General features: G+C 32.2%; 1 protein-coding gene across 1 annotated transcript; it reads right to left on the bottom strand.

Annotated features, from left to right (window-relative positions):
* Positions 1–12,612: 12,612 nt before the first annotated feature.
* Positions 12,613–13,626, bottom strand: LOC114424579 (albumin-1-like). Its single transcript, XM_028391440.1, has 2 exons — positions 13,493–13,626; positions 12,613–13,233 (listed from the first exon to the last, which is right to left on the bottom strand). Exons 1-2 carry the CDS (start codon positions 13,542–13,544, stop codon positions 12,896–12,898), a joined length of 390 nt encoding a protein of 129 aa, XP_028247241.1. The 5' UTR covers positions 13,545–13,626; the 3' UTR covers positions 12,613–12,895.
* Positions 13,627–15,525: the final 1,899 nt, after the last annotated feature.

The following is a 15,525-nucleotide window of genomic DNA, read 5'->3' as shown; positions in this document are numbered from 1 at the left end:
AACATTTCAAACAATTTAAAATAACAAATTACAGAGAAGTTTTCCGTCTAAAATTATAGTGCTAAGCATTTTTTTACAGAATCATATGATGATTTGGTGATAAGAAAAGTTGTGCAAATGATTACATAGTGTTGCAGCCTGTTATGAATTTAGAATTTAGAATGAGTGCTGCAACTGTGTTAGCACCAGATGATATCCCTACCTCGAAAAATTAGAAAGAAAAATAATTACAAATTCAGAATATAAATAGCTGGCAGTTACTAAAGAACCATGTGTAAATCTTAAGGTAAAATCCATGGTTAAATGAATGAAGCTTGAAATTTGTCATGCATTCATTGTTTATGATTACAAAATTGTCTTTTGAAGTTTACCAAGAGTCCTTCCTTCAAGGCCAACAACTTATAGCCATGTTAAGTGTTAACTGCAACTTCACCGAGAGGGTCTAACTCATTGGTTGAATAAAGTGTATGTTGTAAATTTCTTAGTACCGTGTTCAATTCCTATGGATAAAAAAAAAAAGTTTCCACTGACACTATCATTTGCAACTTGAAACATATTACATGGTGGACTGGCCTGTTAATGAGGGGGTGTTATTTAAATGGCATTTGTTATGGATATAGCAGCATGAAATGTTTGTTGGAATGTTGCAGAATCATAGTTTCAGCATGTTAATATTTTGGGAATTATGTTGATGCTCTTTTTGAAGTGGTGGGAAGCTCACAAGCATACTCTGGGAAGCATGGAGTACCAAGTATGTCACTTTAATGCTACAGAACATGAAGTGATCATTTTCATTGAGACAAGGAATGTGGAGGGGACGTTGGCTACCTATTTAATACGCATTTATAAATCACCATGGCAAGCCAAAACTTCCTCTAGACCATGGGAACATGAATTTTTGTCACCGCGGAAGCCAAACACTATGATCACGGGTGGTGACTATTTAGAAACAAAAGTGATAATTATGGTATTGGAATAAATTTATTTTATACATGATCAACTATGAAATACCTATCTTGTGTGCGCTTACCGTCCCCAATAAAGATTAGTCATTGGTTTCGGCGGAGTCTACTTCGTACTAATATCATGATCAGAAAAAAAAAGCTATAAGGATTAGGTACCTTACCATTGAAGGCAAAACATGTTGGGTTTTTTGGGCTCCCTTCCTAGTAAATGCTCAAATGAGAAGGCTCATTTTGTCTCACTTATTTAAGTGAAGAGAGAGACAGACATGGAGAGAGAGTGACTCATTTGAAAGAAAAAAACAGTTACATATCATTGAGAGAGAAAAGAGAAAAAATCATTGTGATTTTCGCATACCCACCAGAGAGCGTTTTTCATATTGCAGCTGCAGATTCATTCACCATTGGATTGGGCTGATTTTTGGACAATATGTTCTACACACGCGATACTTCAAATTGTACAGTTGGATCGTGAAAAAGATATCTAGAGAGAGAGATAAGTGTTTCACATTCTCTGCTTTATATTTTGGGGTTTCATCTTATTGTCTCTATTGTACCAATTGAGGGTCTGTTTTGATTTGGCTATTTGTAGCACATTTTAGTGCATTTTTTGGAGACTCTATTTTATCTTCATTGATTATAGTGGAGTTATTTCTTTGGTTTGGACGACTCGTGGTTTTTACTCTAGCATTGAGGGGTTTTCCACGTTAAACAAATTGTATCTCTATTTTATTTAATTTCTATTTTATGTTCTATACTTTATTGGTGTTCCTCACAGGTTCTTGCAACTTTGGAAGAATTTATTTCCATTGCCTATTTCTCTGTTATAGAGTTTGTTATTGTGTTGGCTTATTTTCTCCATCAGAGTGGTATCATAACTCTTGGTTAAGGGGATGTTTTTCTACTTGCTTAAATGATGGAGACACATATTTAGGGTGATAGAGACAAGAACAGAAGCAAGTCCAGGTCTCGGTACAAGAATGTTGAGTTTCATTATTGTCACAGAATGGGGCATATCCAGAGGAATTATTTTCTATGGAAGAAGGAGAATAAAGACAAGAAGGGTAAGCAAATAGAGAAGGATCATGATGATCACTGTGTGACTACTGCTACCAGTGATGATCTTGTTATTCTCCATGACCCTGATTCACTCAATCTTGTATTTGATAAGAGCATGTGGATAATTGATAGTGGTGCTACACTACATATTACAGCCAGGAAGGAGTTCTTCACATTTTACACTCCGGGTGATTTTGGAGTCTTGAAGATGGGTAATGATGACATGTCCAAGGTGATTGGTGTTGGTGATGTTTGTTTGCAAACCAACACGGGAATGCAGTTGCTACTTTGAGGAGTGAAACATGCTCCAGATGTCCACTTTAATTTGACCTCTGTGCAGGTGCTTGGTGATGCTGGTTATGATAACGACTTTGGTTCTAGAAAGTGGAAACTCACCAAGGGTAACCTGGTTGTAGCCTAGGGGGAGAAAATTTTAAAGTTGTATTGGACAAAAGCTTTGGTTGCTAGAGACAGTGTGAATGCTATGGATATGGAGGCATCTTTGTGGCACTGAAGGCTTAGTCATATAAGTGAGAAGGGGCTAAGTTGTTTAGCCAAGAAGGATATGCTTCCAGGATTGAAGAATGCAGGTTTGGAGAAATGTTCTCATTGCATGGTTGGTAAGCGAACCAGAGTATCCTTCAAGAAGCATCCTCCCTCCAGAAAATCTGAATTGCTTGAATTAGTGCATTCAGATGTTTGTGACCCTTTGAAGGTGAAATCCTTTAGTGGTGCACTCTATTTTGTCACCTTCATTGATGACTGTTTAGCCAAGAAGGATATGCTTCCAGGATTGAAGAATGCAGATTTGGAGAAATGTTCTCATTGCATGGTTGGTAAGCAAACCAGAGTATCCTTCAAGAAGCATCCTTCCTCTAGAAAATTTGAGTTGCTTGAATTAGTGCATTCAGATGTTTGTGGCCCTTTGAAGGTGAAATCCTTTAGTGGTGCACTCTATTTTGTTACCTTCATTGATGACTGTTTAGCCAAGATGGATATGCTTCCAGGATTGAAGAATGAAGATTTGGAGAAATGTTCTCATTGCATGGTTGGTAAGCAAACCAGAGTATCCTTCAAGAAGCATCCTTCCTCTAGAAAATTTGAGTTGCTTGAATTAGTGCATTCAGATGTTTGTGGCCCTTTGAAGGTGAAATCCTTTAGTGGTGTACTCTATTTGGTTACCTTCATTGATTACTATTCCAGGAAACTTTGGGTCTATGTTTTGAAGACAAAAGATCAAGTTCTTGAGAAGTTCAAGGAGTTTCATGTCCTAGTTGAGAGACAGTTAGGTAAGAAGCTAAAACGCATTTGTACTGACAATGGTGGTGAGTATTGTGGACCATTTGATGTCTACTGCAAGTAGCATGGTATTGTTCATGAGAAAACTCCTCAACTGAATGGTTTGGTGGAGAGGATGAACAGGACATTGATCGAGAGAGTGAGATGTATGCTCTCTGAAGCAAAGTTACCCAAGCACTTATAGGGTGAGGCACTGTACACAACGGTACATGTTATTAATTTTAGTCCTATTGTTGCTTTGAATAGTGAGGTGCCGAACAAAATTTGGTTTGGCAAGAATGTGAAGTATGATCACTTAAGAGTTTTTGGCTGCAAGACTTTTGTGTAGGTTCCAAAGGATGAGAGATCCAAGTTGGATGCAAAGTCAAGGCAGTGTATTTTCATTTGTTATGGTGAGAATGAATTTGGTTACAGGATCCTGTTGAGAAGAAGATTGTTAGAAGCCATGATGTGAAATTCATGGAAGACCAAATCATTGAAGACATTGATAAGGTGGAGAAGTCTACACCCAAGGAAGAAAATAGTGTGGCTAATTTTTAACCAGTTCAAATGCCTATTCAGAATATGAATACTGATGTTCAGAATGATGTTGATGTCCAACAACCTGGAGATGAGGTAGATGTTCCTGTTGATGATGATGATGAAGAGGAGCATGACATGTCACAAGATGAAAATCTTGGTGATGCTACCAAACCACCTCAAGTTCAACTCAGGAGGTCCAATGGGGAAAGACAACCTTCTAAGAGGTATTCTCCTAATGAGTAAGTGATCCTAATAGATGATGGAGAACCTGAGTGTTTTAGAGAGACCATGGAAAGTGAAGAAAAGAGAAAGTGGATGGATGCAATGAAGTATAAAGATGTTGTGAGATCGCCGGTTTGACGATCACCTCCACATAGTTGTGAGGGGGGGGGGGATTTGTTGGATTTTTTGGACTCCCTTCCTATGTGGAATAAAGGCTCAAATGAGAAGGTTCATTTTATCTCACTTAATTAAGTGGAGAGGGGTTAGATTAGAGAGACAGACACAAAGAGAGTGTGACTCATTTGAAGGGGAAAAATAGTTACAAATCATTGAGAGGAAAAGGAGAGAGAAAATCATTGTGATTTTCGCATACCCATCAAAGAGCGTTTTTTATATTGCAAATGCGGCTTCATTCACCATTGGATGAGGCTGATTTTTAGACAACATGTTCTACACACGTGATACTTCAAATTATCCGGTTGGATCATGAAAATGATATCTAAAGAGAGAAAGATAAGTGTTTCGCATTATTTGCTCCATATTTTGGAGTTTCATCTTCTTGTCTCTATTGTGTCAATTGTGGATCTACTTTGATTTGGCTGTTTGTAGCATGTTTTAGTGCATTTGTTGGACACTTTCTTGTATCTTCATTGATTATAGTGGAGTTATTTCTTTGGTCTGAACGACTTGTAGTTTTTACCTTTGCATTGAGGGATTTTCTACATTAAACAAATTGTGTCTCTATTTTCTTTTATTTCTATTTTGCACTCTATACTTTATTGGTGCTCCTTATAGGTTCTTGCAAGTTTGAAAGAATTTATTTTCGTTGCCTATTACTTTGTTATAGAGTTTGTTATTGTGTTAGCCTATTTTTCCATCAAAACAAGGAACCATCAAAGAGAGCAAGAATCTTGCCAATAATAGAGTTTTTTTTCAAAGGGGTAGATGTATTTTCAATAGTATGGAGGCTTCTAATAATGAATGAGATTCTTTCTTCAATAACAAAATGGATGCGTTAGCTTTGTAGGAAAAAAATCAAAATGCAATCGTTTCAAAAGGAAATAAAGCAAACTCATTTAATGTAAAACCAGAAATCACTTTCATGCCAATACTCGTCAAAAGAAATTAACGGATTGCAATGGATCATAGAATTACTATTCAATTATTATTTTGTACTACTTAGTTCTTACCAGTACCTTCATTTCTTTTTAGTGGAATCTATTCCAACCCAAGGACAAGATTCAATGATTTTAAACCTTTGTTTTTTTCCTCAAAGCAGTTAGTTGTAAGTTGTAACCTGCATATCAAAATTGAATTTTCAAGAGACCCACTTGACAATGGGCATTTGTAAATAGCTAACTAATTAGGGTAGCCACAATACCGAAATTCACTAATAAATAATGCTTACGCAGTAAGTTCAGTTAAGACCTTTGGTTTCATTTGGAAAATCAGTCTAGTTATAAGAAATTTAAGAAGATTAAATGTTCTAACTATTCCCTTAAAGTGTGTTTGGATAGAGAATTTTAATCGAGGAAAGTAATTTATCAGAGAATTTGAATTTCTGTGATTTAAAATTCATTGTTAGATGCTTTTTATGAAAAATTTAAAATTTTAAAATTTTAAAACAGAATTTTAAACAACTAAAAATCTGAAATTTCAATTTCTTTTTAAAAGGTGAGAAATTGAGATTCTATTCTTACAATTTTCTTCAAGAAACACCGTCTGAGCTCCTAAAATATCGATCGGGTGTGAGCATAAAAAAACACATATAACTAGCACACCAACCATATCTTTTTTTTTTTCATTCATTTTTTTCATCCTCATAATTTTAATTTTTTTTATCCAAATACAAAATTTTGAAAATAAAAGAATTTCAATTGAAGTATATGAAATTCTTAGAATTTAAAATTTTTCAGAATTTTAAATTTCTCCATCCAAACACATAGAAAATTATATAAGAGTATCCCTCCCCCCTCCCCCTTATTTGCACTATATTGGACTACACATAAAAATCCTACAGCTCAGCATACCCTTTGGGCTGCTAAGTCAATAATCTGCATTGCATGGTTAGAAATTATTATTTTAGAAACATGTAAATTTCTCTTCCCCATTCTTTTGTTTGCAATGTAGAGGCAGGGGGGAAATGATATGCTCAAATCAAGAAGATAGAAAGATGGAGAATCAAGGACTTTTTTTTTTCGTGGCCAATGAACGTTAAAAAGTGATAGACATCAATGTACTTACAAGGGGATGATATCTGTGCACATTACCATAGAATCTTTCTCATGATATAATGTGGACTTAAATGACCAAGATAACAATATTGTTCTATTTAGAATATGATTTTCTTTTGTTTTAAATTATATATATATATATATATATATATATATATATAAATAAATTTTGTGTAGTTGAAGTCATGTACTTTTAGTTTTATATTTTATTGGAGAACAATTCAAGTTTCATTGAATTTCAAAATAAATGAAACGGGGATGAAGATTTAAGGAGATTTTTTTAGGAATTTATTATGTTTTAAATCTTTAAGATTTTATCTAGATTTAAATATATTATTAATTTATTTTAGGGATTTGTTTCTTCATGCATAAATTATTAAGCGATTATGAAGAATGCATTGGGACGTAGTCTCCAAAAATTTTATACATAGGGGAAAAACACACACAAAAAAAACTCTCCGTGTAGATAAAAAAACTTGAAATAAAGAAACATAATGACAGAGATAGTGATTGAGATTTAAAAATATTCTAGGAATTTCATTTTTATTTTCAAGTTAAAAAGCAAATAAATTAAGGTGAAATTTGTCTCTAAAAATAGTTTTTCAAATCCCTTAATTTGTTAGCAAATGTAGAGAGTAAAACTAAAATACCAATTTATTCATAATATTTTTAAAATTATTTTATTTTCCTCTTTCCTTTAACATAATTTAAAAACAAATAAATGTTTCATTTTTTTCTCATTCTTAGATTCAAAATTAGTTCATAATTAAAAATTAAAAAAAGTTAAACACAAGTAAATATTTGTAGGGGATTTATTGAAACCATTAAATTCAAAATATGGTAAATTAGTTGGGGGTGAAGAATTACTCCTTTGATAGGTGTTGGAATGACTTTATTTGCCATATTTTTATCTATTATTTTAGAGATTTATAATTCATTCATTTTACTTGACGGAATTTCTATAAATTATATTCATAAGAATTGGGTAATTAGTTTCTCAATAGAAATAAAAGTTAAGCATTTAGGTTTCTTATTGTTTGTTAGCCTATTCCATTTTGATTGAGTAGTTTAATCGTGGAATTTTTTTGTTTTTGTATTTCCAAATTATGGGTGTGCGGCTTGTTTTACTTGATAGTATTAAAACTATAATACATAAAATGGATCTGTCATCTTAATGAAATAAAAATTTGAACACAGAGAGTGTTTCTGCCAGTACCCATAAAGTTAATAAATTAAGGAGGAAAGGAGAAAGAAAATTTGGTATCCATGGCAGAAGAGAAAACTTACTTGCATATTCATGGCATTGCATCAACCAAGATGTTCGATAATGTACGATGCTTGAATTGTCTGCAAAGACCCGAATTCAACACAATTTTCAACTAAAAGCACACCTACATCATGGAGAATGTACAACAAAATAGATATAGAGCAAAGTTCCTTACATCACAAATTAAGGAGACATCTTTTGCCAATGGAACATTATAAAATTCAAACCACATGTATGAGTTTGAAAAATCAAATCTGGAAATACCAGCATTATGTGTAAGATAAACAGAATATTTTTTGGATAAAAAAAAAGAAACAAATTATTTAGTTTTTGTATCATGTCATCCATGTGTATACTGCATTCCAACTCAAAAGCAGAAATAAATGAGAATAATATCAAATGAAACAAGGACAGGCCACTTTTTGGAACAAAAGTAAAATGTGAAAGGTATTGACTAGTTGATTAAGCATGAAACATAACACTTCTAGTTCTATCTCCATTAGATTCAGTTTTTTTCTTCAATATTCCGATTGTCAATGAGAGTAGGTATGGAGAAAGCAAGAAACATAATATGAAAGCATGTTGCAATTATCTGGTTTATGACAAATGAGAAACAATGACAAATGAGAAACAAGAAAACATGGGAGCAAGGGAGCAATGAAAGCTTGTGATGGACCTACAATTAAATGTGTATAACATAAGGGGTGAGAAGGGAAGCAAGGGGATTTTACCTAAGAATGTTGTGGCAGATGAAAAAGCAACAAGGAGCATTTCCTAAGGAACAGGGTGTTACTGGGAATGGAAAGAATACATAGGGAAGGGGAGGTGAGGAGAAGGTAGACGTAATCATTTGTGTTGCAAGCAAGATACGAAAGACTCAATTCTTTCTAAGAGGGAACTGTTCTCTGTTTTATTCTCTGCTTTTCCAGCATAAGGAGACAGTGTTTACTTCTATTATGTTTTTCTGTTTGTCTTAACTATATATAATGGGGGGGACTCTGCATTTGAAACACACATAACAAGCAAACTTGGTTTTATATGAACATGTTAAAAGTTGAATTTCCCGTATCCCCTCAATTTCATTTGTTATGTCAAGAAAATCGCACCCCACCCCAATCTAGGAGCATATGATGGTCAAGATGAAGGCTAGCTCCTCAGTCCTTATTGCAATCACAACCACAACCACAATTTAAAACATTGATTAAGTTGCTATTACGATCTAAACAGATTGTTTTTCCAATAATGGGATATCAACAATCTTTTAAAAGGAATATCTACATTAAAACATGTATCTAGTTGGAAATCCAATGGTTGGATAGTATAAATTGTTAGAATTAATGTCTCATGTGAGAGACATGTGACTTATGTAAGGGCTAAGAAATAAATAATTTTCTTTCTACTTCACAATGTTGACACTAAACATAGTTTAGTGAACGGACAATCTACTTTCTTGTGGCATAAACGTTTAGGTCACATTTCTAGAGAAAAGATGGAAAGATTAATAAAAAATGAAATTCTTCCTGATCTAGATTTTACGGATCGAAATATTTGTGTGGATTGTATTAAGGGAAAACAAACAAATCATACAAGGAAATGAGCTACAAGAAGCACTCAACTTCTTAAAATTGTGTATTCTGATATTTGTGGACCTTTTGATGTTAATTCTTTTGGAAATGAAATATACTTTATCACCTTTATTGATGACTATTTACGTTACGATTATGTCTACTTACTGCATGAGAAATCTCAAGCACTGGATGTCTTAGAAATTTACATGAATGAAGTAGAAAAAAAATTAGATAGAAAGGTGAAATTTGTTAGGTCTGATAGAGGTGGTGAGTATTACGAAAGATACGATGAAACTAGGCAACACCCAGGTCCATTTGCTAAGCTCCTTCAGAAATGTAACATTTGTGCGCAATACACAATGCCCAGTAGACCACAACAAAATAATGTATTAGAAAGGCGTAATAGAACTTTAATGGATATGGTTAGGAGTATGTTAAGAAATTCAACATTACTTGTACCTTTGTGGATGAATGCCTTGAAAACTATCATGTATTTGTTGAATAGGGTTCCTAGTAGTTCCAAAGATACATTTTGAACTGTGGACGAATATGACACCTAGTATAAGGCACCTGTATGTTTGGGGTTGCTAGGAAGAAATAAGGGTTTATAATCCACAAGAAAGAAAATTGGATGCAAGAACAATAAGTAAAAATTTCATTGGTTATTCAAAAAAGTCAAAGGGATATATGTTTTATTGTCCTAATCAAAGTATTATAATTTTTGAAATTTGAAATGCAAGATTCATTGAAAATAATTAAATTAGTGGGAGTACAGTTCCACGAGAAGTTGAAATTAAAGAAGTTTGAGTGCAAGTCCCTTTAGGTTATGCCTCTAGTAGTAAGGGGATTACTCCTTTAGTTGTTGTTCAAAATAATAATGAAGAAGAGCAACATAATAATGAACCCATGATACATAATGAACCTATTATGGATGCAGAACTATAAGAAGTAGCATTAAGGAGGTCTCAAAGAGAAAGGAGACCAGTTATTTCGAATGATTATGTGGTATACTTACATGAAACAGAAATAAACTTGAGCATTAATGATAATGATCCAATTTTGTTTTCACAAGATGCAAGCTGTGATAATTTTGAGAAGTGATTAAATGTCATGAAAGAAGAGATAAATTTCATGGAAGATAATGATGTTTGGGATCTTATAGAATTGTCAAAGAGTTGTAAGAGAGTTGCTTGTAAGTGGGTCTTCAAGACTAAACGTGACTCTCATGACAACCTTGAACGTTATAAGGCTAGACTTGTTGCTAAGGGATTTACTTAGAAAGATGACATTGAGAGACGTTTTCATCGGTGTCACGAAAGGATTCTTTCAGGATTATCATGACATTAGTAGTCCATTATGACTTGGAGTTACATCAAATGGATGTGAAAATTGTCTTTCTTAATGGAGAATTAGAAGAGAATGTTTTTATGGACCAACCAATAGGGTTCTAAGTTGAAGGAAAGGAACACATGGTGTGCAAATTAAAGAAATTAATATACAGTCTTAAGCAAGCTTCTCGCCAATGGTATTTGAAGTTTAATGATACCATTGTTTCCTTTAGATTTATGGAAAATACTGTTGATCGGTGTATATATATGAAGGTCAGTGGGAGTAAGGTTATTTTTCTAACTTTGTATGTTGATGATATTTTGCTTGCAACTAATGATCTTGGTCTTCTTCATGAGACTAAGGAATTTCTCTCTAGCAACTTTTAAGTGAAAGATTTGGGTGAGACAAGCTATATGATAATGATAGAAATATTCAGTAGTAAATCACAAGGATTGTTAGGCTTATCTCAGAAAACATATATCAATAAAGTACTAGAGAAATGCAGGATGAAAAGGTGTTCAACATCACATGTTCCAATTTAGAAATGAGATAAATTTAGTCTCACACAATGTCTTAGAAATGATCTGGAACTAAAACAAATGGAATTAATTTAGTATGCATTAGTTGTTGCATCTACCGTTAAAACTGAATTTGTAGCATGTTTTGAGACTACAATTCAAGCTAATTGGTTGCAGAATAATATTTTTTCTAAGAACGACAAGTACTCTAAGAGTGCTAAACATATGGAATTGAAGTGCTTTATCGTGAAGGAAGAAGTTCATAAACAAAAAGTGTCAATAGAACATATTAACACAAACTTTATGATAGTTGATCCTTTGACAAAGAGATTACCGCCCAAGACATTTATTGAACATGTTGAAAGTATGGACATTATTGTTATTGATGATCATTAAATGTAATTTACCTTATGCATTTTAGTGACACTCTGAGCTCATTTATGATATGTTTCTGATTACTTGTTCTATATGTTTGCATACATATTTGTATTAGAGTAATATTAACAGGTTTTGTCTTGAATAAAGATATTATGTTGGACCAATTATGTACTCCTAATTAATGATATCATATTAAGGAGAAGACTAATTTGTAATACATTGAAGAGACTATGTCGATTAAGTGATGTACAACCTTCATAACTCAAATTGGTTCCTATTCTTAATCATGAAATTATGATGTACCCAATTTATAAAACAGTTTAGTCATTTTAATGTACATTATGTTAGTTTAATCTATTTATTTATTTAGTCCATAATGTTTATTAATGTTACATGAGTCAAGTGGGAGAAAGTTAGAATTAATGTCTCATGTGAGAGGCATGAGACTTATCTAGGGACTAATAAATAAATAATTAATAATTAGAGACTAAATTGTAATTGGATTAAATAAGAGAAGTTTCTAAAGATAACTGTTAGCTACTTGATGAAAGTAGTGGTTATAAAATAGGGTAATACCCATTAATGTGAAATAAAGTTCCCTTTTTGACAGAAAAGTGTCATCTCTAATCTCTAGCCATCACAAACGTAGAGAGGCAAAAATAATAATCAAGGGAGTAAAATCTTGTTTCTCTCATATTTCAAAAAATTAAAGTATACCGAAGAAAAATCTCACTATGGAGAAAAGTACACATTATTTATTTATATGTGAAAATCGTAGGTTTTAAGATTTTGTTTGTTTCCTATAATTATTAATCTGAGAAACCCTTATAATTTTACATAGATCTCATTTTAAGATAGCTTCAAGAATCAAGGAATGTATTTCAAAACAGAATAGTTACATTTCGATGACAAATTTTACATATATACACAAATAAGCCGATAGAACTTGGTATCTTATTAGAAAGAATAAGGACTTCCTCCTCCTCCTCTCACTCTAAAAAAAACTAATAAATTGAGTTTCTTGTATAAGCTAAGATCAACTTATACATTTCAGCTCTTGAAGAAGTAAAATAAGAGAACTTTTATAAAAGTTAAGCACATAGGACTAATAGAGATGTTTATTCAAATAGGGCTTTCGTAGTTTACTTAGCAGAAACTCCATTCCAATCCTTTTCCTCTTCAAATAGCACCCAATTTCAGTTTGCAACTCATTAAAGTACCCCTTTATGTTAATCATAAAAATAAACATACATCTACCAAGTAAATGCCTAATGGTAGAGTTACCAGTTTGGCAGTACTAGTTTACCACACAAGAGAACAATATACACTGACATTAGGCTATAATTAATAATTCATATATCCAAAGAATACTTGGATATCAAGATCCAAAAGAAAAATTACTTGTAGGCTCAAAAACAAACATGAACCATCATTACCAACTGAGTTGGAAACAAAAACTACTTATTGCATGGAGCACACATTTATTCGAAGTAGTACACGCATCTTTGTGTGCAACTTTTTCATTGGGCATACCATGTTACTCGGCAAATGTTGTAGGCATCTTCAAGAAGCCTTTTAGGGCTTCAGAATCAGAGTCAATACACCATCCATACTCACTCTCAGGATTCGGATAACGAGCGCAAAATTTGCCACTCCCTTTCTTCATGCATTCATCATGAGATTGACATAACTTGGGATGTTCCTTAATCATGGCAACAAATGCAGGTTCACCTATGCATAGACCAGTATCAATTGGAAATGGATATGGAATTGGGGGACGGGGGAGACACCCACAATGGGAGCCGCATTGTGCGCTGTTTGAACACTGAGATCTCGCACAAGTTCCTGCTTCAATCTTCTTCATTGAAAACATCACTGAAAATTATAGGCCAAAGTTAAAAGCAAATGGATATAAGGTTGAATTGGTGATGAAGAGAAAACACCCAGGAGAAATTATAGATTTGAAACCTATCTAATAATAAAATTAAAACTTAATATTTGTGATAATTTTCTTTTTTATATAAATGCATATGTATATGTTGGGATATATTATAATTTTCTCATAGTTCCAAAATATATAATTAAAAATCATGAAAGATATATTAAAAAAATTGAAGAATGGAACGGTACATACAGGAAGTGGCAAGCAAGAAGACAGCCAAAGGAGCAAGGCTAATGTAAGACATTGTTTAATTTGATTTAGTAGTTCGAAAGAACTAACTTCAGATGTGTTGTGTTAGTCGTCCCTTCTTGCGTGTAGCAATTTATAGGCACAGTTTATTGCATATGCTTTTTTCTTCTTTTCTTTTCAATAAGGGATATGATCATTTTTCTTTTCCGTCCCCACAAATGTGGATCACGTGAATGGCTTCAGTTATTGCATTAATTGCTGTATTGCCGATTGCCATAGGTGATTAATTGCCAACTTTCATAGGTGGATATAATTGCCATTGTTGCTATAGGAGCCAATAGCCAAGTCTAAGTCTGTAATATATATATATATATATATATTTGTTGATGTAATTTAGTATTTTTTTAATTTTTATTATTTTATTTTTTTTAGTTTTAATCCTTATCAAATATGTTTGTTTTATTTTTCGTTTTAAAGTATTTTAGATAATGATTTTTTCACGGTTCAAAACACTTTTGAAAAATGTTTTGAAAGGTTAATTATAATTCAAAAAAATAAAAATTAATAACCCACCGATAATTAATGTTAAATTGACAAAAAGAAAAAAAAGGCTATTAAAGTATATATTTGATGAAGTTTAAGGTATAACTCAAATGAAATTAAATATAAAATGATTTATACTAGAGGATAAAAAAAAGTTTAATCCGTAAAAATCAAATATAATATGGTAAGATTTATAGTACCCTGTTGTATCAACTCGACTAGACCACACAAAAGGATAAAATATAAACACCCAATAGGTTTAGCTCAATTAATATATATATATATATATATATGCTTTTTCTTCATGTTTTACTTAGTTTGTATAATTTGATTTTACCCAATTAATTAGTTAATATCTTTAACTGTTTCTTGGTGATACGACACTTAATGCTTGCTAATTAAATCTCAAATTGTTAATTGTTCGTCTTCACATATTTGTGATTTGCTTTATGATGGTAACAATGCTTTTCACATTCAAGTAATTATTATTGTTGAGTTATTTTGTACTCTTAAATAGTTGTTAATTTGGCAACTTTTTTTTATTTATAAACTCCCTTTCGTTTTTTTTTGGGTAATTTTTTTTTTCAAAAATACATTTTTTAAAACTAATTTTCAAAACATATTTTTAGTTGTTGTAGCATAAGTTTTAAAGTTGGTTTTTAAAATATATTATTACTCAAGTTTAATTTCTATATAACGTCAGTATCAAAATTTTATTTTATTTTAAATCAAAAAATTGAAGATCACTGTCATTATAAATTTTTAATTAATTATCATAAAAATTAATAAATTTATTATACATATTAATTTATAAAATTAGATTCAAAAGTGATACTAAAATTTCAACACTTGTACGAAGTGATTTTGGGGAAGTAAATTGCATGATGTGCTCTATGTTAATTTTAGATTATCATTACCACGCGCGTGATGCTAGGGGAGACTCTTCAGCTACATTGCATGGTGTACTGTGTATTATTTAGAACAAGAGGAATGATATTTCAATACTCATTTATTTTAAACATATTATCAATGACTCTTACATTTGTTTATTTTTATCTTTCTGTCACATCAAAAATATTATTTATCATATTTATATATTTTTTTCTCTTTTTTCCGCTTTATCTAAATATCAAATAGTTTTTAGGTGTAATTTTTTTTTCTCACTCTTAGAACAATTTACTTTGCATGTACACCTAACCACACCCCCACGGCCACACCGCTAAATTAGCTTATCATCTACTTCAGTTTGCACAGGACTTTTTTGAAGGAACGAAACCAGGAAATCATACTTGTTTTATAATTTACCAGTTACCAGAAAATTGATTTTATGGGATAAGGACTCTATTAGTAGCAAGAGTATTAGTTAATTAGTTAATGACTCTAAACTCTAATTAAGAAGAGGGTGAATTGTTTGGTAAAAATGAAGTAATAATCTAAAAGCCATCTGCAACGTACAGACTACACTTTATTAAAGGACCTCAAATGCATGTGAA

This window comes from Glycine soja, chromosome 8 (assembly GCF_004193775.1).
Source record: "Glycine soja cultivar W05 chromosome 8, ASM419377v2, whole genome shotgun sequence".
In the NCBI taxonomy this organism is placed as follows: domain Eukaryota; kingdom Viridiplantae; phylum Streptophyta; class Magnoliopsida; order Fabales; family Fabaceae; genus Glycine; species Glycine soja.
The sequence above is the reverse complement of the archived record's forward strand: the minus strand, read 5'-3'. Positions and strand labels throughout refer to the sequence as shown.